The 26,749-nt window shown below is 36.9% G+C and overlaps 1 protein-coding gene, 1 non-coding gene and 1 pseudogene across 2 annotated transcripts; 1 reads left to right on the top strand and 2 right to left on the bottom strand.

Moving 5' to 3' along the window:
- Positions 1-1,578: 1,578 nt before the first annotated feature.
- Positions 1,579-2,758, top strand: LOC120212007 (annotated as a pseudogene).
- A 1,665-nt stretch (positions 2,759-4,423) lies between these two features.
- TRNAK-UUU lies at positions 4,424-4,496 on the bottom strand. The gene has a single exon. It is a non-coding gene; the product is annotated as a tRNA-Lys (tRNA).
- A 15,632-nt stretch (positions 4,497-20,128) lies between these two features.
- Positions 20,129-22,235, bottom strand: LOC120212052 (protease Do-like 7). The gene is made up of 5 exons (XM_039210489.1): positions 22,193-22,235; positions 21,697-21,767; positions 21,254-21,388; positions 20,928-20,986; positions 20,129-20,201 (listed from the first exon to the last, which is right to left on the bottom strand). The coding sequence occupies exons 2-5, from the start codon at positions 21,745-21,747 to the stop codon at positions 20,129-20,131; spliced, it is 318 nt and encodes a 105-aa protein (XP_039066420.1). The 5' UTR covers positions 21,748-21,767; positions 22,193-22,235.
- Between the last annotated feature and the right edge of the window lie 4,514 nt (positions 22,236-26,749).

Raw genomic sequence — 26,749 nt, 5'->3', positions numbered from 1 at the left:
GACCAGACCCGAAAAATATATATCCTTCATCCGATCTGACTTTTTGAGGTAAAATCCAAACCCGATCCGAAATAATAAAAAAAATATTTTTATTCAATAAAAAAGTGATTTAATTAAAAATTAATAATATATAGAGGGGTATTATTATAATTATTCCTAAATATATAAGGTAAAATCTTCAAAGTAATTCCTCCGCTGATCAGAGCCTTCGGAGGACCTAAAAGCTTTAAGAGTTTCGTATCCTCCAACTAACTACAACCTATTAATATGATCAATTGTAGGCCAAAGTAATATGCTAAGTCAAATCTGTTATATGACAATCATAACTATTTATCTTGTCAACCATCATGAAACCATCATGATCCTATTCCTCACACCAACGCTACGAATCAGTATACAAGTCACCATATAGGATTGAAAAATTAATCTTTTCCCTTTGATCACACAATATCTCTTGATTTCTTATTATTCATCGTTTTCTTCGTCTCATCATCCTCTATCTCCTTCACAGAATCACCGAAAATAATTATTTCTATGACCTAAAAGAAATAAGAAAAATAGAAGAATAAAATATACAGTTTAGAAAGGAGGGTATAGTATGGGAGACATGGAAACAGCTCCCACGTTCTCCTCATCTCTCCTTTTTTTTTTCCCGATTTCCACTCTTTAGGCCATTTATATATAATTATGGTCCCACTTATTGACTAAATGTAGTGTAATTCAACAATAAATTTTTGGATAAAGTACATAATGGTCCTCGCTATAGGATATTGTTATATTGAGTCCTCCAGTTGTTAAAAGTTATAAAATGATCTCGTAACTATAGGATGTTACTTTGTTGAACCCTTCGACTATTAAAAGATACAAAATAGTCACCTGACTATTTATTATGTTCCAAACTCGTTAAAATTAACAGCAATATGTGCTAAATGTTAGTATGTTGTATGAAATATGATAGTTGTTTGAGATTCTCAGATCAAATTTATCATATCTCAGACAGTAGATTAACATCCAACACATTCTGACATCAATTTTTTAACTGAAAATGACGAATTTAGAACATAATAAATAGTCAGGTGACCATTTTATAACTTTTGATATTCAGAGGACTCAACAAAGCAACACACTATAGTTGAAGGACCATTTGTGTACTTTACCATAAATTTTAATATAATTCCGAATTTCCCCCTTCTTTCTCTCTTTCTTCACACAATCTCCATAAATACTCTAAATCGCCATCGCCATTTCCCTCTCTTGTACACTGCTCAAGAAAAAAATGTATCTCTTATTTCATGGTGATTAGGGATGGCAAAAAAATCCGAACCTGACGGGAAAAATCGAAAACCGAATTAAATGGGGACAAAGAAAAATCGTTTATGTTAAACGGGGACGGGGACGGATTTAATAATCCCCGTCCCGATTACCCGGCCCGATAAATATTAAAAATAATTATTATATATATATATAATATTAATAAATTTAATTTAAATTAAAAAATATATATAATATTTATATATTTAATTTAAATATATATACCCGACTCGATACATGGCCCGATCCCCGTTTAAATAACTGTTTATGCTAAACCCGGATACCCATTTCCCTGCGGTTTTCCCCGATTGTCCAATGGGGATCCCCGTTTAAATCCCCGTTGTTTTTTATGTGGGAACGAGTTTTTTAAACGGAGATGGGGAGGGGGGCCCGAACCCAGACCGTTGCCATCCCTGGTGATCATGGTTAGTTTGTCCCATTTTTTTACCATCTCTTTCCTCCTCTGCATGGTTGGAAGGCCTTTACGCACAAAATTTTTTCGTGAGTTGCTCTTACCATGAAACAGTGAAGAAGAATGAAAAGAACGTCTACTGCTTGGATTGTTGCATCAGTATCTGCCCTCATTGCGTGCCGTCGCATCGGTTTCACCGGCTTCTTCAGGTCCGTCGGTACGTCTACCATGACGTCGTACGATTGGAAGATCTTCAGAAGCTTATCGACTGCTCGAATGTTCAGGTTAGCCATGTTATCTATTCATTTCACCGGAAACAGACACATGATTTTATTTTAGGATGACTGGTATCGGTCCATCCTTGCATTTCACTCTTGGTCACATTTGGTAAATGATGATGAACCCTAAATTTGATTTGATTAGGCCTACACTATCAACAGTGCTAAAGTTGTGTTTATAAAGAAGAGGCCTGAAAACAGGAAATTCAAAGGGGCTGGGAATTACTGTACCTCTTGTGATAGAAGTCTTCAAGATCCTTTTATCCATTGCTCCCTTGGGTGCAAGGTAACATACTACATTCACTTGAATTTACGGTAGGTATCGTGATCGGGCAGCTGTGTATGCATGATGTGTATTGTCAATGACTAATAAAGATTCTGAACAGATATTATCTTTAACTTATCAGGTGGATTTTGTGCTAAAACACAACAAAGACCGCTCCATTCTTGAGGACATGCAATTTCACGCTAAGCCCGGATTTTCTGATCCCACCGGACACGGGGGACGAGAATGACGCCGCATTCAACTATCAGCGACGAGCCCCAGCGCTGGTCGGGGTCCGAGAACATGAGCATAGCGATGGTATACAATTCCGATCACGATAATCATCACCATCGAGATCGACATCAGATTATGAGGAAGAAGAGGAGTGGGATGTCTCTGTGTGGGAGATCAGCAACAAAGGTTTCAAACGAGGACATGGCTACAAGCATGAGTAGAAGAAAAGGCATCCCCCATAGATCTCCTCTATGTTAAGGAGAAAAAAATAATGGTAATAATAAAAAATTCAAGTGTTTAATTTAGATTTTTATGACCGAATCATTAATTTAATCACTCGGTCCGGGGTTTTGTCTTAATTATGGCATGACGTGGTTCCATTCCAAGTTGAGCGTTCTTACAATTTCCTATTGTGTTCTCTTCTCGAAACCGTACCATTATTTATATTTATAGGTTTGCTAAATCACTGTGATTATGTGCATTGATTGAAGATTGTTTTATTGTTAATTCAAAATTTTTATTTAGACATTTTTTTTCATAATAAATACAAAGATGGGTATGAGTTGATCGGGTCGGATTTTGATCAATCGAAATAGATTATTAATAAAAAATACATAAAAAAAATAAAAAATATAAGAAATTTAAAAACAAATCAAGGGACATATCCTCCCCCCCCTCAATCCATCCCTATGAATTTGACCTGAATATTACAACTCTCAATCTGTCATTTAACTTGAATTCAGGGAGGCTCCATCTAATCTAATTTTTACGATAAATTAGCACTGACTCAATACATGTATATATATGATTTTTGATTTTATTAGATAAAATAAGGACCTAATTGAAAAAATAAGAGAAGGGTTCTATTGCAACTATCTTATTATTTCGGATTTGGTCGGGTATTTTTCCACATCAACCCAAATCTGACTAACTCGATTGCACTTTTCAAAAAAAAAATAAATCTACATGACTTGACCCAAATTTGTATTTAAAAAAAACTCAACCTTAAAATCGAGTCAAATCAAAACCCCTAATTGATGCATGTTTAATACGAAGAATATAAAATAAATAGTTTAACTAACCGGTTAAATATATTTGCTCTAATACATTTATCTTTATGTCATTAATTATCTAATAACAAAAATTTTATCACTTACCACTATACATTATATATTATTAATTTACGATTTTTGTCTTTAAAATATTTATATTATAGGTTTAAAGTAAAAATAAGTACCTAAATTATGTTCTTTTTTAGGCGCTTAAAATATTTTTTTGGTTAACTAGGTACTTAAATTGTAATATTTAATTATTTTAAGTCCTAATATTTTTCAGTTAAAAATTATTTTTCGACCAATAAGATGCTGACATATCATATAAATTTAGGTGCTTGTTTTGATTAAAAAAAATTAGGAGCTTAGAGCTAAAAAGGGTATAATTTAGGACTTAGCTTGACCAAAAAATATTTAAGGTACTTAAAATGGAACCTTTAACAAATAGACAGGGCAATTTTTCTTTAAGAACAACTGAATAGGAAACAAATTAGGGGAAGTAAAGTAAAAATACCTCAAAATAGGGGAAGTAAAACTTAATATAACTAATAAAATCGAATTAATCAAATTAAATTATTATATTTTTTTAATTAAGTGGATTTTATAACTTGAATAAATTAAATAAAAAAATTAGAGAAAATACTTGTTGAGTACATCAATTTCAAAAATTATATATACTTTTTAAAAAACATATAAAATTATAAATTCAAGTTTATTATATCGAAATATATAGTTTTTCTTTTATTTTGAATTGAAAGAGTTTTCAAATATTTATGATTTTAATGAAGACAAAAATCCTCTCATAAGCATTTATCGAACATCTTCTATGCACATGATTCTCTCGCGCGAAGATATAATTATCACATTATACCGCCGTCTGTGGGAATCGAACCCACGACCACGTGGTTAAAAGCCACGCGCTCTACCGGCTGAGCTAAGACGGCTCACGAAGAAATGGAAATAGTTATCCAATTCGCCTCTTAAATTTTAACCTCAACAAGTTCATCCCTATCATTCTAATTAAAATCATGGATAACATACACAAATGGTCCCCTGACTAGAAGATGATGTTTTATTGAGTCACTAGACTATTAAAAATTACAAAATATTCATTTAATTATAATATGTTGCTTTGTCGAGCCCCTCGACTACTAAAAGTTACAAATTGTCACCGACTATTTCATATTTCCAAATTGGTCATTTTTCGTTAAAAAATTGATGGCAATTTGAGTTGGACGTTGATCTGCTGACTGAGATATGATAAAATCTTATCCCAGAATCTCAAACGATTATCATATCATAGTCAACATATTAACGTCCAACTCATATCGCGTTAATTTTTTAATGGAAAGGACGAGATCAGAACGTATGAAATAGTCAAGTGATCATTTTGTAACATTTAATAGTCGAGGGACTCAAAAAAGCAATATACTATAGTCAAAGGACCATTTTGTAACTTTTAATAGTTGATGGACTTAATAAAGTATCGTCCAATCTGGGGACCATTTGTATACTTTACCCTAAAATCATCTACAACACTAAAAAAGAAAAACTATGAACAAAACGAGTAAATACTCTATAGGTCCCCAAAAATCAATATAACTAATTGGAAATGGAACCCTAGAATGTTGTCATGTGACATATTGAGCATTGATGAACACAATCAAGATTTAGTTTAATATTATATAAGAGATCATTTATGTATTTTATAAATAGTGGTATGATCTAATCGGGCATGCCAGAGTCTAGTATTATAAATAGTTGAACGACACAACAAAGTACGGAACAAAAATGAAGATAGAAAAACAAAACACAATGAAAATCATTAGTAAGTTTAGAAGAAGAAAAAAGATTATATTTAAAATATGGAACAAATAATACATTGTGTATTAGATGACCAAGGTTCAGAGCAAAGGATCAATGTGAGTATGATCAGGAGTTCGAATCCTGACAATTATGAATGGAGTAAATTAGGTTAGGAGGGTCGTCCTTGCATGTGCAGTACTTAATCCTGATTAGTCGATCAATAGATTGAAAATCGGTGATTATACCAAAAGAGTATGTGAAGACACCTAATTTCTCTCGGCACCAACACTCCCACGGACATAGGAACACCCACAATAGAACAACCAAATAGCATTAGAAGTCTATTTTGTATAGGATTCTAAAGATAATATGCTTGTTCCAGTAAATAAATGTAATCAAAACCCATTGTAAGTTGATACGAAAGAAGCAAAGATTACGAAAAACCAGAGCATTTTTCAACATTTGCGAAAACAATAGAAGGTAAACTTCATACCTTTTACTCTTTTTTATGCTTGCTTGCTTGTGATGGCTGCATTTTTGACTCGAAAACCACCTGTAGGGGTGTTTGGCCGAGGACAAAGGGGGGAGTCTTTCAGACTTTCGTTCTTAGATTCACGCTCCCCGAGGCTAATTTTTTGAAACTGATATGATTTTGGAGAAGTGGGGCTCGAGATCTACCGAAAAAAATAAAACTTTTTTAAAATCGCCGTCGATGACCGGCGGCCGGCGCCAATCAAGGGCGTCCGGTGAGGTGCCGCCGCCGCGTTCTGGGTTTTGGGGGTGGTCGTGTTCTTCATTGTGAAGAACACGGATGAACATTTCAGATAATTTCAAATAGGGTGTTTTGATTCGTTTGGAAACAACATAAAAATGAAGTCTTGTTTGCTTAAGTTGGTACTTATACCTGACCCGTCCTGATCGTGGCCTGATCCGTATAACCCATCTGACCCGTGTGTTTTTAACAAGAAGGGAGGAGTTTTCGTTTTGGTCCCCCAGTTTTCAAAGTGTTTAATTTAACCCCCTAATTCGATTTTCAAAACCCAATTCAATTCTAATTTGGCCCCAATTTTTATCTTTTCTTTCATAACGGTCCCTTATGTATTATTTTCATATTTTTATTTATTTCTTTTTGATAATTCATATTATTAAATATATATATATATTAATTATTTTTATTCTAATATTTTTTTATTTTAATATTTTTTAAAGTTATTATATATATATATATATATATATATTTATAACTATTATATTTATTATTATTTTACTATTAACGTATATAAATATATTTTTCTCTTTTGTTACTATTATTATCATTATATGTATATTCTTTATTGTATTTTATTTTATTTTACTTTTTTAAACATATGTATATATACATTTAATTATATTTTATATTTATACTTCTTATTTTTTTTGTTTCATTTATTTATATTATATTATTATAATTATTTTACTTTATTAATTTTTTTATTATTATATTTATTATATATATATTATATCATAATGTTTTTGTTTATTCATTCTTACTCTATTATAGGGATACATCACACTCATTTATTTACTACGGCCCCACCCGTTATCATTTTTTTCTATTTTCTTTATTTCATTCGCTCTTATTTCCTTTTTCCTTTAACGCGTTTCTCGACTTTTTAAGGGTACTCTCTCAAATCGATCGGAGGTAAGTAATTTTGGATCGTTATTTTTACCTTTTAATTTAAAATTACGGCTTCCTTAATAAAGACAACTGGAAATTATATAGTACCGAAAGGGCAGTTCAAGGGTGCTAACCCTTCCTTGACTGTAACCGACTCCCGAATCCGACACATCTTTGGTAAGGCGCAAATAAGGTAAGAAATAAGGTACTCGATCAACCTATTTACTTTTAAATAAATGATCGGTGGCGACTCCAATTCATTTTCCAAAGTCGAAGCCCAATTCCGGGGCCCAACCGAAAGACGGTTACGACAGCTTGGCGACTCCGCTGGGGACAGATAAGCGAGTCAGGCTAAGGTAATTTCCAGTTGTCTTTTTAATGAAAATGGTAAGTTTAAATTTTAAGGTAACATTTCGATCCTTATTGCTTACTTTTGATTATATTTTTCTGAGTAAATAGTTGACTGACTGTTTTCTAATGATTTCAGCTTCCCGAACTTTTTTCATCTAAAGGCTCTATACCCGAGCTCCGAACCCGTTTTAAGTGGGGGTGAAAACGACACATTCGTGTGAATTTATTCACCGCATATGCCTAGAAAGTAGCCTTCGTGATTCATATACCTTATGTCTTCTTGTGAATTTATTCTCCGCATAGACATAAGAGAATGTGTCCTTAGTCTACACAAGCCTGTGATGGGTTTAGGACTAAGGGTCTGATAAGCCCAAGGGGGCGTCAGCAAGGAGAACTCGGGTACCGTTTTTAGAACCTAAACCGGGTGACTTTGAAGAAATAGAGCCTACCCCAAAACCACATTCTAAAACCCATGACATTTCTTCATAACCATGTTTTTTTTCCTTATATTTTTTTTCTTGCCATTTTTTATTTTTATTCATTTTTATTTGTTTTTATTTTACTAACTGTTTGCCTTTGTATTTGTTTTTTTAGCATTTTCATCATAACAAGAGGTCATTGATCCCTAAAAGGGGTTTGTTACACATAATAATCTGAATTAATTTCTTCATAACCATGTTTTTTTTTCCTTATATTTTTTTTCTTGCCATTTTTTTATTTTATTCATTTTTATTTGTTTTTATTTTACTAACTGTTTGCCTTTGTATTTGTTTTTTTAGCATTTTCATCATAACAAGAGGTCAGTCATTGATCCCTAAAAGGGGTTTGTTACACATAATAATCTGAATTAATGGATAAAGGTATTGTAATACAAGAGATTAAAAACCCTGAGGTACGACTATGGTCCGAGAAGACTCAGAAGGAAAAGGGAGACAGTCTTCAAGGAAGTTATGTGTCAGAACTGGTTAGCTACTCCTCTATTAGCCTAAATCAGAACAACGTGCAAGAGATTCAGGACATCTGGGGTAGTTGGAAGAATGATCAGAAACAGAAGTTCAACCAACGGTACGGTGACATTGCATTGTTTCTTCATATCAAGACTAATGAGCCCTTGATCAGAACCTTGGTTCAGTTCTGGAACCCATGATACAGTTGCTTTACTTTTAATCAGGAGGACATGGTACCCACCATTGAAGAGTACACTACACCGTTGCACTGTGAAAATATCAGACTTGAGCGAGCTTATATTAAACACATCAAGAGTCAGTCTTTCAAGATTGCACTAGCCAAGGTTGCCGGGGTTGATGAAAGATGAGTAATGGACCGAGCTTGATGTAAAGGCAGTAGGGAAGGAATTGTCTGGCTTCATATCAAGCAACTGATAAAGGACCATCCCGATGAGTGGAAGGCAATAGACCTGTTTGCACTGGTCTGTATGGTCTGATTATATTCCCAAAGACTTTGGGATACATTGATGCTACTGTGGTGGAACTATTTGAGCAACTTTCGAAGCGAGTAAACCCAGCAACTGCGATCTTAGCCGAAACCTTTCGTTCTCTTAATCATTGCAGAAGAGCTGGTGGAGGAATATTCATTGGGTGTGTTCAGCTCCTTCAAATCTGGATACACAACCACTTTTGGAAGACTAACGGGGTTGCCTACCACCGATTTAACACTACATATTTCCCTTTGGGGAGAGTTCATCACCATGAAATGACATGAAGGCGCTTCAAAAGAGAAGTGGATGAAAGTGTTCACTTATCTTCAGGACCGAGATATTGCCTGGAGAGCCCCCTGGTTGTTCCTCAGTGATGTTCTTTTTCGATGTGGGGACTCTGACACCATGACCTTACTTGGACTTTGGGGTGCAGTTGGGTATGCTCTATTGTTAGTACTTAGACAGTATAGGGCACGTCAGTTTGTCCCAGCAACTTGTGGACTAGCTAGGGCAGTGTTTGGGTATCACGGTGACAGTTATAAGAAGATGATCAAAGAAGCAGCATATTCATGGAAGAAAGTATTACGGATGAATGTTGTAGCTGCCAGAAACATGCTTACTCCGAATTATGTGGAGTGGCGAAGATTGAGGAAAAATGACAATATTCAGGTGCCAGACTGTAAGGACACCCGGACCATGGAAGAACATCTCAGGCCTGTCCCTTCTGAAATCGAGATAGCCAAGACAGAGTTTGAAGCTGTGAATAATTAGCTGAGGCAGAATATAAAGGAACTTGAAGCTGAGTGCTATCAGTGGAAGCTAGATGCTGACTCTCAGAAAGATCGAGCAGACCAACAAGAAAGAGAACATAAGAGAGTCTGTTTTGAGCTCGAAGACTTGATAAAGGGGTATTAAGATACGATCAAGGATAACTCCAAGTTGAAGGTGTCTTATGAGTACTGGAAAGATGAAGCTCACAGCTTGAAAGAAAGTTCGAGGGGCCTGATGAGAGAGCCTGGAAAGAACAGATAAAAACTGTCCAGAGGCGCTTAGTAGACAGCCAGCATCAAAACCAACGCTTGAAAGTCCAGATGGCTGATCTGGAGAAACAACATGAGAGAGATGGCAAAACAATAGCTGAGTTAAAAGCTATTATAAATGGGTTCAAGAAGAAAGCAAGCGAGCTTCAGATAGTGCCCTTCGACGGAGGTTTACAGTGGCGTTTCCGTTGGGAGCAGGATCAAGTACAGAAGGCAGCTCGCCATCTACACGGCCTGGCAAGGGAAGCTGGAGTGGTTCGACAAGGCATACAACCAGTGACAGATGAAGGAAGAAGACTTGTCAACCTACTAGAAACTGTTCGGGGTTTAGAGGATTTAGTCCGAATGTACCTTTGATTGTTTTTATTTATCTTACAAGATAAAACATTTTTGTCTAAATAAAGATTATTTATAATAATGAACACTTTTCTGGATCAGTGCCTCTAAATTGCATACATCATGCATTGCATACTTTGCATTTTATATTTCAGGTTTATTTTTATATTTTCCATGTTTTTACATTCATATTAACTAACAAAACATGTCTCAGAAAGAGAAAGAGCAAACACCAAGTTTACCATCGCCAGCATTAAATTCGCATCATCCACATAAGACTCGAGCAAAGAAGAGATAAATGGAGGCCAGAATGGAAAAACTCGAGGAGAACATGACAAGACTGCAAAAGGAACTGGAAGATAAGATGGCTCAAAACAGTCAGAGCACTCTGGAGTCCATCAAGAAAAACCAGGAGTCCTTGGTCGACCAAATCGTGGCCAAGTTATCGGGTTTACAGTAAGCTAGTGCGGTAGGGGGAAGTCCCTCCGAGGGGGTAACCATATCACCAACCCCACAGGTGGTTATTTCACCCGAGATCTTACCTAAACCACAAGAAAACTCTTATGCTGTCAAAGAAAAAACACCATCTGCTGTAAAGGTGTAAACTTCCACAACTAATCTTGATAACCATCCGGATGATTATAATATCCCGGATTTCAATGAAGATGACAAATCAAGAAAGATGGATGAGAAGATCAGGATGTTAGAAGATCGAATGAAGATGATCCAAGGGGACCATGATTATTATGTAGTAGACGCAAGGGAGCTGAGCCTGGTTCCGGATTTGGTTCTTCCACCAAAGTTTAAACTTCCTGAGTTTGAGAAGTTCGATGGGAACAGCTGCCCATAAGCCCATATCACTATGTTCTGTCGAAAGATGACATGATATGAGGGGAATGACCAACTCTTGATCCACTACTTTCAGGAGAGCCTGTCCGGTTCAGCTATCCGGTGGTACAACCAGCTCAGCCGAACTCATATCAAGACATAGAAAGACTTATCCAAGTCTTTCCTGGAACAATATAAGCATATCAATGATATGACCAGACCGGGTTATGCTACAAAGCCTGGAAAAGAAACACAATGAGAGTTTCTGACAATATGCACAACGATTGAGGGATTTGTCTGTGCAGGTTCATCTACCATTAGATGAAAAGGAGACTAGAAAGTTATTTGTACAAACCTTGAAGGCACCTTACTTCGGGCACCTGGTGGCAATTACATATGGAGGTTTCTCAGATTTAGTCATGGCTGGTGAAATGATCGAGTTGGCCATTAAACAAGGAAAAAATCGATGTAGGAGACTCTAGTAAAAAGCCTCCCATAAAGAACAAAGACCGAGAAATCAACAATGTCAATACTTATAACGTCAACAAGGGTGTTACGGTCTCAAGCTCAAAAGCCACTGCAGTTGTACCATCTGGTATTTCAAACCAAGCTTAGAGAGAACCAAGGAAAGAAAGGGAAAGGGAGCAATTCGATCTCATTCCCATGACATATAAAGAGTTATATCAACAACTCTTTGACACTCACGCAGTGTCGTCTTATCCAATGGATCCGATGAAGCCCCGATATCCGAGATGGTATGACGAGAACGCAAACTGCGAATACCATAGTGGTGTGTAAGGGCATTCGATCGAAGGTTGTCTCACATTCAAAAGGCTTGTACAACGAATGCGGAACAAGAATTAGATCACTTTCGACTCTGAAACACCGAATATCGCCCATATTCCCTTACCTAATCACCCGAAAACCGGAATCAATGCAGTCACTACTGAAAACAGAAGAAAATCAAAACCAATGTTTCGAAAGTTAAAGCTCCTTTGGCTTGGGTATGGAGCCAAATGGTAAAGGCAGAGCTTCTTGTACCCCAGTCATATGCAGCAAAGAATGAATGTGGTAACTATTGTTGTTACCACAACGAAGAGGGGCATAAAGTGCAAGAATGCTCCGAATTCAGGACATTAGTTGCGCTAACGAAAATCATAAATCAAAAAAAGACTCGGCAGGGGTAGTCTTTGATCATTACCCCTAAGGCAAAGACGACAACGACAACTCCACAAGCAAAGGTGGTGATTACGACACCTCGGCCTTTTCAGTACAAAGATAATCGGTAAGTGCCATGGAAGTACAGATGCCAGGTGAGTACTTCCAAAGGATGTGACGACAATGTGGGGCAAAGACAACTAGAGCCCTTCAAGGAAGACGTATTTGCTATCAATGAGCCTATAAAGGAGGAAGAAGCTAAAGAATTCCTCAAATTTCTGAAGCATAGTGAGTGCAGTGTTGTAGAACAGCTCCACAACTTGCCAATACGCACTTCAATGTTGGCACTTTTATTAAGCTCAGAAGCACATCGGGAGGTACTGTTGAAAGTCTTGAATCAAACATTCGTGCCACAAGACATACCAGTCAGCAAGATGGATCGACTGGTAAATAATATTCAAGCTGATAATCTCATCTCATTTTCAGATGATGAGATTCCATCCGGAGGAAGAGTCCAAACAAAGGCATTACACATTACTACCTACTGCAAGGGGCATGCTCTGCCAAGTGTACTGATTGATAACGGATCAGCCCTGAATGTGATGCCTTTAGTAACATTGAAAAGGCTGCCAATAGATACCTCGTATGAGAGCCTGTCAGAACGTGGTCTGAGCATTGATTGGACCAAGAGAGAGGTTATTGGCAAGATCGAGGTGCCACTGACTATCGGGCCTGCCACCTATAATGTCGAGTTCCTAGTACTGGATATCATGCCCTCCTACAACTGTCTTTTGGGAAGGCCATGGATTCATCAAGCAGGTGCAGTGCCGTCCATGCTGCACTAAAAGGTTAAATTTGTTATTGACGGGGCCTTAGTAATTATCAATGCTGAGGAAGATATTGTGGCAAGTGTGACCACGGAGGCCCCATACATCGAGGTGGATGAGGAAGCGGTGGAGTGTTCATTATACTCCTTAGAATTTGTGAATGCCACCTTTGTAGCCGAAGGAAGAACGATTCCTAGACCCCGGATTTCCAAGTGTACCAGAATGGAGATCATGCAAACATTGGGACAAGGTGCCAAGACTGGAAGAGGGCTTGGGAAATTTCTGCAAGGAATGATTAATCCAATCCTTCCTATTTCAAAGATGGACTGGTTTGGGCTCGGTTTTCAGCCTAGTTACTATGAGAAGAGAAAAGAAGTTCAGAAGAACCGAGAAAGAATACTAGTCAGGTTGACTGGAAGTGAACTTCAATGGGAGCCCATGACATTCCCGCCTCTTTGCCACACATTCAAGTCAGGTGGTTACGTATTTGAGACCACCTTGTCAGATTTAGAAGCAGCTTTGGAATCTGAGCATCAATGTTGTAATCATTAGAAATGATGACGACATCGTTAGATCTGGGATATGCCCTCTGCCACATGGGTTCGTGCCTAGCCGTTGGTCGGTTGAAGAACTACTTGTTGTTTACAAGAGTCTTTCAGAGTAATATTTGAACTATCCCTATTTTTCTATACCCGGGGCAATAGGTGATCTTTTGTAAGGGTTAATAAACAGTATGTTTAAGTTCAATAAAAGATGCGTTTTTCTTTTCCCATGGCAAACATATTTTCCTTTATTTCCTTTTGAATTCATTGTTTATCTTCTTCATTTCGATACTTCATTTCCACTTTCCCTCGAATTTAATTCTTGATTATTTCGTGTGGGATATTTTCCTCTCACACATGCACATTTTCCCTTCTTCCAGATCCCTAGATAACGATAATGTAGGCACTAATGACCCTGATCCAGAGGTGGATTTTGAATCAGCTATTTGTCTCGGGGAATTTGATGAACGTGACACTGAAGAAGAATATAACTTGCCTACCAAATTGTTGAGAATGGTAGAAAGAGAAGATAAACAAATATTTCCCAATAAAGAAACAATCGAAATCTTGAATCTAGGCACCAAGGAGGAATGAAAAGAGGTTAAAATTGGTACAACTCTTTCGACTGAAGCAAGACGAAGCCTGATAGATTTACTTCGGGAATACAGAGAGGTGTTCGCTTGGTCATACCAAGACATGCCGGGGTTGGACACAGATATGGTAGTCCACAAACTGCCTATCAAACCAGAATGCAAACCAGTGTAACATAAACTGAGAAGAATGCGACCATAAATGCTCCTTAAGATCAAGGAAGAAGTCAAGAAACAATTTGATGCCGGTTTTCTTCAAGTGGCCAAATACCCGGATTGGGTAGCCAACATAGTGCCTGTGCCAAAGAACGATGGGAAAGTACGCATGTGTGTCGATTACCGGGACCTTAACAAGGCAAGTCCCAATGAAAACTTTCCTCTGCCACACATAGACACTCTGGTGGACAATACAGTTGGGAACAACTATTTCTCATTCATGGATGGATTTTCGGGGTACAATCAGATCAAGATGTATCCTGAAGACATGGAGAAGACCACTTTTGTCACAATGTGGGGAACTTTCTGTTACAAAGTGATGCCCTTTGGATTAAAGAATGTTGGGGCAACATATCAGAGAGCCATGGTGACCCTGTTCCACGATATAATGCACAAAGAAATCGAGGTTTATGTCGACGACATGATTGTCAAGGCACAGACCGAAAGTGAACATGTAGAGCATTTGAGAAAGCTTTTCCAGAGATTGAGGAAGTTCCAGCTACGATTGAACCCTAGTAAGTGTACCTTCGGGGTGACATCCGGGAAATTGTTAGGCTTCGAGGTCAGCAGAAAAGGCATTGAGGTTGATCCTGACAAAGTTAAGGCTATCCAGAATCTACCTCCCCCCCGAATACAGAAAGAGGTCCGAGGTTTTCTGGGCAGATTGAATTACATAGCTCGGTTCATATCTCAGTTAAATGATAAATGTGATTCAATTTTTCTCCTTCTCCGAAAGAAAAGCCCTGGAGCATGGGATGAAAACTGTCAGATTGCATTCAAGAAGGTGAAGGAGTACCTGTCTAATTCTCCTATTTTAATGTCCCCCATCCCAGGAAAACCTTTGTTCTTGTATCTATCCATATTCGAGAACTCAATGGGGTGTGTCCTAGGTCAACATGATGAATCTGGAAGAAAGGAAAGATCCATCTACTATCTGAGCAAGAAGTTCACCGATTGCGAGGTCAGATATCCTCTTATTGAGAAGGTTTGTTGTGCTTTAGTCTGGGCTACGAAAAGACTTAGACAATACATGTTGTATCACACCACTTGGTTAATTTCCAAGCTAGATCCACTAAAATACATTATGGGTGTACCCGCTCTATCTGGAAGGTTAGCTCGATGGCAGATGCTATTGTCTAAATTCGACATCGAGTACGTGAATCAGAAAGCAATCAAAGGAAGTGCCATATCAGATTTCTTGGCAAATAGAACCGATGAGAGTTATGATCCCTTAAATTTTGATTTCCCGGACGAAGACTTGATGGCTTTATCCTTAGAAGAAGCAAATATTTCAACAGATAGTTCCTGGAGAATTTATTTCGATGGGGCATCAAATGCACTAGGACATGGCATCGGGGCAATACCGATCTCTCCAGATGGGAGTCACTACCCATTTACTAGCAGACTGAACTTCGATTCCACCAACAACATGGCGGAGTATGAAGCCTGTGTCTTGGGAATTCGAGCTGCATTGGGGCAAAATGTAAAGACCTTGCGGATATATGGAGATTCAGCATTAGTAATCTATCAGCTCCGTGGAGAATGGGAAACCAAAGATACAAAACTGATGGAATACCGGAAGTTAATATTGGATCTGCTCGAAGAATTCGTTGAAGTCACCTTCCACTATGTGCCAAGAGAAGAAAATCAAATGGCTGACGCTTTGGCTACCTTGGCATCCGCATTCAAAGTTGGCGGAAAATCTGAAATGATGCCAATTGACATGCAGTCGTATGAGTACCCTTCTCATTGCTACCAGATTGAAAAAGTAAAAGACACTAAGCCTTGGTACTACGACATTTTACAGTATATCAAGCATCGAAGTTATCCAGAAGAAGCCACTGAAACCGATAAAAGAACCATCAGAAGGATGACAGCTGGATACATCCTTGATAGGGAAGTCTTATATAAGAAAAGCCATAATCAAGTTCTGTTAAGGTGCGTCGATGCTGAAGAGGCAAAGATGATAATGGAAGAAGTACATGACGGAGTTTGTGGAGCACATGCAAATGGACATATGATGTCGAGATAAATAATGAGATGCGGATATTTCTGGTCCACACCAGAAAGTGATTGCATCAACTATGCTAGAAAATGTCATAAATGTCAGATTTACGGTGATAAAATAAATGTTCCACCTCATCCGCTTCATGTCATGACATCACCATGGACTTTCTCTATGTGGGGCATGGATGTAATTGGGAAAATCCATCCAAAGGCTTCGAATGGTCATCGTTTCATCCTTGTAACTATTGATTATTTCACTAAGTGGGTAGAGGCTGCTTCCTATGTCAGTGTCACTCAATCCGTTATTTGCAAGTTTTTGAAAAAAGAGATCATATGTCGGTATGGTTTACTTGAAAGGATCATTACCGATAATGCTACAAACTTGAACAATAAAATGATGAAAGCTTCTTGTTAGCAATTCAACATAAAGCATCACAATTCTACTACCTACAGACCAAAGATGAACGGTGCAGTAGAAGCAGAAAACAAAAACATTAAAAAGATAGTGGAAAAAATGACCGAAACCTACAAGGACTGGCATGAGAAGTTGCCTTTTCGCTTTGTTCGCTTACCAAACCTCAGTACGAACCTCGACTGGGACAACTCTATTTTCACTAGCTTATGGAATGGAAGCAGTGCTGCCCATTGAAGTAGAAATTTCGTCATTATGGGTCTTAACAGAAGTTAAATTGGATGACGCAGAATGGGTACAATCCAAATATGATCAACTTAATCTGATAGATGAAAAGAGACTAAAAGCCAGTCACCATGGTCAAATCTATCAGAAACGAATGATTCGAGCACATGACAAGAAGGTGCGCCCAAGAATATTCCGTGAAGGAGATCTGGTGCTAAAGAGAATTTTGACAGTTCAAAAAGATTTCCGAGGAAAATGGACGCCAAATTGGGAAGGACCTTATGTCGTGAAAAAGGCCTTTTCCGGGAGGGCACTTGTCCTGGCTAGAATGGATGGACCTGACCTGCCACATCCTATCAATTCAGATACAGTCAATAAATACTTCGCTTAGGATGAAAACCTGAAAGAGCATCCTAAGTCGGAAAAAAAAAGGTAAAACGTTTAGGGTGAAAACCCGAAAGGGCGCCCTAAATTGAAAAAAATGAAAAAAGAGAAAAAAGAACAAAATAAAAAGAGAAAGAACAAAAAGGTGGGTTCAATATGAAAACCCGCAAAGGGCGTCTTGTAACTAAGGATGGGTCCAAATTGAAAACCCAAAAGGGCGATTTGGATAATTCAAGGAATCCAGACGGTTGAAACTCCCCGGCATCTGAATTTCCCACAGACTCAACAAGTCGGAGAAAGGTTGCACTCTCCTGAATGTTGTCGCATTTTCAAAGATCCTTTGGCAAAGGTTGTATTCAAGGTCACCTAACGGCTTTTCAGCTCGGAAGTGCCCACATTATTGAAATCTAAGACATTCATTTACACCTCATTATGTCTTCACATTCTAGAATGTTTGTCGTGTATTATTTGTTCTTTTTTCCATAAATAAAAGACAATCTTCTTCTCTAGACCAATTCCTTTGAGCATTTTGGATTGAGCTTAAACTTCATGATTTGTTTACTTATGCAAAAGATATTCGTATATTACTGTACAAAGATTCATTGAAAAGTACATGTACTCGAAAGCCGATCAAGGCTCATGCACATACTTGAGTTGGCCGATAAGTATTTCTCAGATCAAGAATAAAAAACATCAGATTTGAATATTTGAAGAATTCTAGACCAGGGATCGAAATTTCAAGATTCCAGAGTCAAGATTCCAGACAGATTTTAGCTAGAGTCAATTTCAACTTCGCGACGAAGGATATTGAACTCAAAGCGACACAATTCGCTCGAGAGTAGATTTTAACTTCACGACGAATGATATCTAGCTCGAAGGCGAATTTCACAATAAAGAGGTCATCCACGGTTTCAACTTCACGGCGAAGGGAATCGTGTCCACCCACAATATATGATACTTGAATTTCAAATTCACGACGAAGGATATTCAAGTCAAAGCTCAACTTCACGACGAAGGGGGGCCATCAGCGATTTCAACTCCATGACGGAGGATATCGGGCCACTCGAGATAACACAAGTTCAACTTCACGACGAAGGGACGACTGGTTGTCAATAAACCACTTTTCAGTTTCATTCAGAGCCAATTTCAACTTCACAACGAAGGATATTGAACTCAAGACAACACAAGTTCAACTTCACAATGAAGGGACGGCTGGTTGTCAACAAACAATTTCCCAATTTCAGAGCCAATTTCAACTTCACAGCAAATGATATTGGACTCAGGACAACACAAGTTCAACTTCACAACGAAGGGACGGCTGGTTGTCAACAAACAATTTCCCAGTTCCAGAGCCAATTTCAACTTCACAGCGGAGGATATTGGACTCAGAACAGTACAACTTACTTGGATTTCAACTTCACGAAGAAGGATATCTAATTCCCATGCTCAACTTCACAACGAAGGGGCCATACACAACTTCACAACAAAGGGTATTGTACCTTAGCAGATTGACCCAACTTCACGACGAATGAGTCATTTGTAACACAACAATACCAAAGCCTTCAGGTCAAGTTTCACCTTCACGACGAAGTATCTTGAGCCAGAAGACGATCCATGAGCTACTGGTCAAAGCTTTGAGTTCGATTTTAACTTCACAACGAAGGATTACGTGCTCAGAATTTCCTGGTTTTGACTCAACCTCACGGTGAGGAGGTTATTTTTGGATTTAATCCAAACATCAGATTTCAACTCTACAACAAAGGACATTCAATATAATCGAAACTGGTGTCTTTTAATCTTTGCTCTATTTTCATTACACGACAATGAGCAAAGAGGGGCAGCTGAAGACACCTAATTTCTCTCGACACCAACACTCCCACGGACATAGGAACACCCACAATAGAACAACCAAATAGCATTAGAAGTCTATTTTGTATAGGATTCTAAAGATAATGCTTGTTCCAGTATAAATAATGTAATCAAAAACCCATTGTAACACAACGACAGTTGATACAAAATAGAAGCAAAGATTACGAATTAAAACCAGAGCATTTTTTCAACATTTGCGAAAACAATAGAAGGTAAACTTCATACCTTTTACTCTTTTTATGCTTGCTTGCTTGTGATGGCTGCGTTTTTGACTCGAAAACCACCTGTAGGGGTGTTTGGCCGAGGACAAATGGGGGAGTCTTTCGGACTTTCGTTCTTAGATTCACGCTCCCCTGAGGCTAATTTTTTGAAACAGAGATGTTTTTGGAGAAGTGGGGCTCGAGATCTACTGAAAAAAACAAAACTTTAGATAAAATACTAATTAGGGACCATTTTATAAATTGAAAATAATTAAGGGATAAAGTTATAATTTACCTTTTTTATATGTTTTCTTATCCAACCCTCTCTTCTTGATCCGCACACCTCCCCCTTCCCTACAGCTATGACCCTCGCAGATCTAAACCCACATTGTCGGCCACTGTTCATTAATGGTCACTTTGGTTACCTTTTCCTTTTTCCTTCTTTATATTACACATTTTGGTATTAAAACCATCATATATTAAATATATAAAAAATGAAATTTTAATATAAGAAATCTTAAAGTCAAAACCTCTATCCTAAACTATTTGTATGTCAAACATTGGTGTTAAAATATGGAAACCAATAAGTACATAATTTATAAAAGACACTTGAGATATTTTTTATACATTCTATAGTAAAACCATGTTTTTCCTCATATTCAAAGAACAATAGAGGAAAAAATTAAAAATCTAAACCAATGGATCCATGAAGAATATAATACATACTTGTATGTAGAAAGTGGTGAAGTCATTATAGCCATCCCTGTGACAAATAAGCATGTCAACAACCATGCCACACATTACAACTGTAAAAGAATCAATAAAGAGCCAGAAAGTTCTAGAAATCATAAGCTTGACAAAATAGGTCAAATTACTGACCAAAAGTCGTGACTATAATGTAAAAGACTGAGTACGTCATCAAACATTGCTTACATATAATATTGTCAAAGGAAAATGTGATTTCAGATTATTATAAAGTCAACTAGAAAAATATACAACACAGAATGACTACCTAAAATGAAAAGCAGTACATGCAGTGCGTATGTAACTCCTATATGGCATGCATCACCAGGTATAAAGCATTAAAATGAAGACTGACAAAGTCAAGATAGAGGGATACTATGTCTTCAACTGGTAGCAAAACTTAAAATCATTTAAATCTGATTCAGTACAAACTGTATTTGAGAAGTTGCAGATGATAAAACAAACAGCATCCAAAAGCAAAATTCAATAAAGGTTGCGTTACCATGATAAATTTTGGAACCACAAGTCTCTGAAATATTGATGAAAATATGTATAAACATTCATCATCACGATTGCAAGGCATAAGAAGAAAATCAACAACTGTACAAACCAGTTTAATAGGACAAAAACATGTGGTTATCTAAGGTTTTTGATAGATATGATAATTTGTCAAAAGATCAATGATATTAAATCTACTGGGAAAGTAGATGATTCACAAGAAAACCATTAATAAAGTGCCACATACTTTTTATAATGAGGGGCATCCCTATCCAAACGAGCAAGAGTTCCAGCCAATATGGAAACCTATAATTTTTTATTCAATCCATAACAATACCAGTTAGTTATGGTTTTATGTTCTATAGAAGCATTACATCAAAGCCATGATTTTTCTCAAAATCCAACTTAAGGACTCCTTTCACTTAAATGATTTTTTACAATCCTAGTAAATGGAATTAAACATAAAACTAAACATCAGTGCATAATGTTAACAAAATAAAAGTGTTAAGTTAACAAAATAAAAGTGTTAAATTAACAAAAGTATAACAAAGACTAATAATATGATTCAACTACCTTCTCTCCACTATCATTACCAACAACCCTGATTTCTAAGCCAACACAAGCGGCCTCTGGGGCAAGTGGAATCTCCTCATAGTCTAAAAATTGAATTGCATCAGAATCGTAACGAAAGAAGCCAAAATCATGAACCTAATAAAAAAACATAGTGTTTTTCAATTAACATGATGGACAAATAATAGTTGCTGTTGAAAGAACACAGAAGAAAAAATTAACTTCTATGCAAGGCATATGAAGCATCAGATGATCTAAATACAACCAAATCAAGTAATTTCAATCAATATAGGCTCACAAATCAAGCCTTCCATGGAAAACAACAAAAATTATACAGATAGGCAATAGCAGTACATTTCAAAAGTCACATCAAGAAATCCTAGTGCATAAAAATGAACTAAATAATACCAAAACAAGATAAATGCTATGTAGCAGAGTTTACTCACCGGATCTCTATATATAGGATGCACGGTTATTTCTTCTCGATTTACAAACATTGCTTCGGCAACAACAGGTCCTAAAAACAGACAAAACAGAGTCATTTTTCTCAATTTACAAGCATTGTTTCCAACATTTTAAAGACAGAGACAACAACATTCAGCTATTGTCTTTTTGTCTATTATCTTCTTTATTCTTCTTCAAAAAGTTGCTTAAAAGTAAAAACTATAGTCGTAAAAATAAAATCATACTCAAGAATAAATATGAGCATATAGAAGACACAATCAAAGTATCAAACATAAGTGATCCATTGATCCGTGCAACAACAAAATCATTCATTTAATTACTCAAAACAATTAAATTTATATATTTTTTCAATTACTAATAAGTAACGAACTTTTTCACTTCTATATGGAGAAGCAACAGAGGAAATAGCAAAAGTATCAAGCAAAGCCAACACAAAGAACAATTAAATAAAGAAATTAAGTGTTGACGGAAGTCGACCTGGTTTGACCACATGGTTATTAGTGAGAATAATCCCCCTTCGCTTATCAATGACAAAACCAATAGCATAACTAATACCGGCATGCTCCGTCAATCATCAGCATTAGCGAGGTTCTCTCTGAGCGGAGGATCGATGTCCATGGAAAGCTTTTCCTTGATCGTTTTTAAGTTCTGAGAAGAAGGGATTGGGTGTTTCCTCCAAACTACGCTCGGCATTCTCCTCATCACAATTTTCTTTCAGCCATAACCAAGCGGGGAGAAGGGTACTTTAGACAAGAGGCAGGGAATAAGTAAATACCTAAGAGAGATGGGGATGACATTCCAGGAAAGTAGGAAAAAAATCACTGTTGGTAATCATTCTTCCCCTGCACTTGGGAATGTAGTCCATCCAAACATGGATATGTTTACCCGGAAAAAAAGATTACTAGCTGGAATTAAATATAACCTGAACCAAACGGGGCCTAAAGATCTTGTATTTGATGCACGAACCATCTTACCTCAGTTGTTAAAGGAATCATTATTGTTCCTAAAAGTCATGGGTTCGAGCACCAGCGACTATAGTAGGGTGATTGAGCGTTCATTGTCAAATGGTTGAGAGTATTTAGAACAGATACTACTTTGTAATCACCTTAGTATAATAGAAAAAAATACCTTGTATTTTATCTTATAAATCCATTCAACTCAAAAACTTTCGAGTCCGCGACGAGAGCTTAATAAGCCAGTGCAGAAACATTCAACATAACAGATTACGGTATGTTATTGGAATAGCGGTTGTTATAGAGCGATGAAGGTACCATTTGAAACCGTTATTCATTGTGGTATTTGCAATGACTACTATAATAGCACTCGTTATTATCGTAATCGTAATAAATACGACTGAAAACGCGACCATAACCACAGATTAAATCTCATGAGAGTCGAATTCTGATAACTACCCCTACTTAGTATATGAACAAATCCAACTATACATGAACAATATCACCGTATGTGGGAATCGAACTCAGGACCACGTGGTTAAAATCTACGCACTCTACCATATGAGATAAGGCAGCAAGTGGCAAAAAAGTTTCAAGCATGTAATTTCTTTTTAATTATTAAGGTAGTTTGCCTTTGATTAAGATAAAAAAAACTCGTTTGTCATACCAAAAAATCATTAATCACATTGTAACTAATCTGAAATTTTCATGTGAATTGCCTTGATTATCCATTCAAAGGCCAAAGTAGAAGTAAAACCTTGGATCAAATTCAGATCACTACTCGTACCTAGTATATGACCACATTCAACTACAATTGAACAACAATGTTGTTTGTAGGAATCGAACCCACAACCACGTGGTTAAAAGCCACACACTCTACCAGCTGAGCTAAGATGGCAACTGGCAAGTGACAAAAAGGTTTCAAGCATGTAATTTCTTTTTAATTATTACGGTAGTTTACGTTTGATTAATAAAAAAAAGTTCGTTCCCCATACAAAAAAAGTCAGTAATCACCTTGTATCCGATCCGAAATTTTTAGGTGAATTGCCTTGATATCTACTCAAAATCACTTGGATCGAATTCGGATCACTATCACTAACCTAGTGTATGATCATATTCAACTACACGAGAACAATAGCACTGTCTTTGGGAATCGAACTCACGACCACGTAGTTAAAAGCCACATGCTCTACCAGCTGAGCTAAGACGGGATGTGACAAAAAGGTTTCAAGCATGTAATTTCTTTTCAATTATTAAGGTAGTTTGCCTTTGATTAAGGGGGAAAAAGCTCGTTTGCCATACCAAAAAATCATCAATCACATTGTATCTAATCCGAAATTTTCATGTGAATTGCCTTGATTATCCATTCAAAGGCCGAAGCAAAAGCAACAATTTGAATCAAATTCAGATCACTACCCGTATCTAGTGTATGAACATATTCAACTACAATCGAACAACAACACCATATGTGCGAATCAAACCCACGACCACGTGGTTAAAAGCCACGCGCTCTACCAGTTGAGCTAAGACAGTGAGTGACAAAAAGGTTTCAAGCATGTAATTTCTTTTTAATTATTATGGTAGTTTGTGTTTGATTAAGAAAAAAAAAACTCGTTTCCCATACCAAAAAAATCATTAATCACCTTGTAACGGATCCGAAATTTTTAGGTGAATCGCCTTGATATCTATTCAAAATGCACGGGATCAAATTCTGATCATTATCACTACCTAGTATATGAACATATTTAACTACACGCGAACAACAACACCGACTGTGGGAATTCGAACCTTTGACCACGTGATTAAAAGCAACATGCTCTACCAACTGAGTTAAGACGACAAGTGACGAAAAGGTTTCAAGCATGTAATTTCTTTATAAATATTAAGGTAGTTTGCCTTTGATAAAGGAGAGAAAAAGCTCGTTTTCCATACCAAAAATCATTAATCACCTTGTATCCCATCCTTAATTTTCTTGTGAATTGCCTTGATTATCCATTCAAATGCAAAATGCGACACATGAAATTCATATCACTACACGTACCTAGTATATGAACACATTCAACTACACATGAACAACAATGCCTTCCGTGGGAATCAAACCCACAACCATATGGTTAAAAGCCACATGCTCTACCAGCTGATCTAAGACAACAAGTGACAAAATGGTTTCAAGCATGTAATTTATTTTTAATTATTAAGGTAACTTGCCTTTGATTAAGGAAAAAAAAAGCTCGTTTGCCCCGAAAATCAGTAATCACCTTGTATCCGATCCGAACGATCCAAAATTTTCATGTGAATTGCCTTGAACAAATTTACATCACTACCTGTACCTAGTATATGAACAAATTTAATTACACATTTAATATAGCGTCATATGTGAGAATTGAACCGATGACCACGTGGTTAAAAGTCATGCACTCTACCATCTGAGCAAAGACGACAAGTGACAAAAAGGTTTCAACCATGTAATTTCTTTTTAATTATTAAGGTAGTTTGCCTTTGATTAAGGGAAAAAAAAGCTTGTTTGCCATACCAAAAAAATCATTAATCACATTGTATCTTATCCGAAATTTTCATGTGAATTGCCTTGATTATCCATTCAAAGGTCGAAGCAAAAGCAACAACTTGGATTAAATTTAGATCATTACCCGTGCCTAGTATATGAACACATTCAACTACAATCAAACAACAACGCCATCTGTGGGAATCGAACCAACGACCACATGGTTAAAAGCCATGCACCCTACCATATGAGCAAAGAAGGTAAGTGCCAAAAAAAACTGAATCCCATTAAAAAGAAAACCCAATAGTTAAGTAGAAAATCCTGCTGGGAAAGTGCTGATCAATGAAGATTTGAACTTGTTTAAATCATGTCCAGTTCTGCAATGTTATGGGATTCCATTGACCCTTGTAGTGCTGCTACTGTTGTATATTCATAAACATATGAATATATACTTTTCAGGCATCAATCTGAGGTACCATAGGACGATGCTACAAAAGACAGAAATCTAAATCAAAACATTAAAGGCTGCCGACAATCCCTATTTCCTCTTCAGCAAACGTTAAAGGTAAGTAGGTAAGTGCATGCACTCTTTGAACTCTTGGTGTGGTTCTGGTGGTTAAAAGAAATTTGATCTTTCTAATTAAGTCGAGTTTGAGCAGTATAATTTATATGTGTGTTTGAGTTTTGATACGTATTTTCAAAAAAAAAAACATGCACTCTTTATTAGATGTCAATAAAGATGGTAAATGGGTACAATTTTATAGATTATGCACCGTATCCGTTCTAATTGGGGACGGAGATGGGTATAACTTTAGTGGGTAGTGGGCGGGTGTGGATTTAGAAAGTGATACTCATCGCAGGTAGTGGGCAAGTGATGGGTTTGAAACCTTACCCGCCCTGCATCCGCCCGCCTTACATCTGCTCGCCCATTAAATACCCATTAAATTTTGGACCATTATAAATTTAGGTATAATTTTTGGGTTTGTCATTTATGTGTGCCAAAGAACAAAAATATTATTTGTTTGTCATTTATGTTTTTAGGTTTTAATTTTGTCTTTTATTATGGTGTTTTATGTACTTTAAGATCTATGTTAACACTTAACTTAGATAATCCCGGTTTATTTTATTATGTTTCTTAATAGACGTGTTTGTTTTATGTTTGTTGTTTATATATAACTTAAGGTTGCTGTCAGACGGGTTTAGCAGGGTACTTCTCCAATTGGGTAGTGGGTGTGGGGATAGATTTAAGAATGTATCCAAATGGGCGGGTGTGAATTTAAAAAATTTTACCCATCATGGGTGGTGAACGAGTGGTAGATTTGAAAATATTAGGTAGATATGAGGATGGGGGAGGGGGTACCCGCATCCGATCCGCCTGTTTGACATCCTTAGATGTCAATATATGAAGTTTTGCAGCAGATGGGGACTGGCAAGATAAATGTACAAAAAAATTGTACTGATTTAAAACGCCGGAATCGAACCCACGACCACGTGGTTAAAAGATAGAGCTGAATTTGATGATCTCTAAAATCTCAATTAAATTTTGAATAAAAGATTATAGTCATCTCATAATTAGTA

The sequence above is a fragment of the Hibiscus syriacus genome, unplaced genomic scaffold (assembly GCF_006381635.1).
Source record: "Hibiscus syriacus cultivar Baekdansim isolate YM2019G1 unplaced genomic scaffold, ASM638163v2 tig00109991_pilon, whole genome shotgun sequence".
NCBI classification, from domain to species: domain Eukaryota; kingdom Viridiplantae; phylum Streptophyta; class Magnoliopsida; order Malvales; family Malvaceae; genus Hibiscus; species Hibiscus syriacus.
The sequence above is the reverse complement of the archived record's forward strand: the minus strand, read 5'-3'. Positions and strand labels throughout refer to the sequence as shown.

Excerpts from the sequence above, each read along its gene's own strand:
- LOC120212052 (XM_039210489.1), bottom strand. The coding sequence starts at position 21,747 with ATGTTTGTAAATCGAGAAGAAATAACCGTGCATCCTATATATAGAGAT. Across the intron at positions 21,389-21,696 it reads ATCCTATATATAGAGATCCG|GTTCATGATTTTGGCTTCTT; the intron begins GTGAGTAAACTC and ends TTTTTTTATTAG. Across the intron at positions 20,987-21,253 it reads GTAATGATAGTGGAGAGAAG|GTTTCCATATTGGCTGGAAC; the intron begins GTAGTTGAATCA and ends AAAAAATTATAG.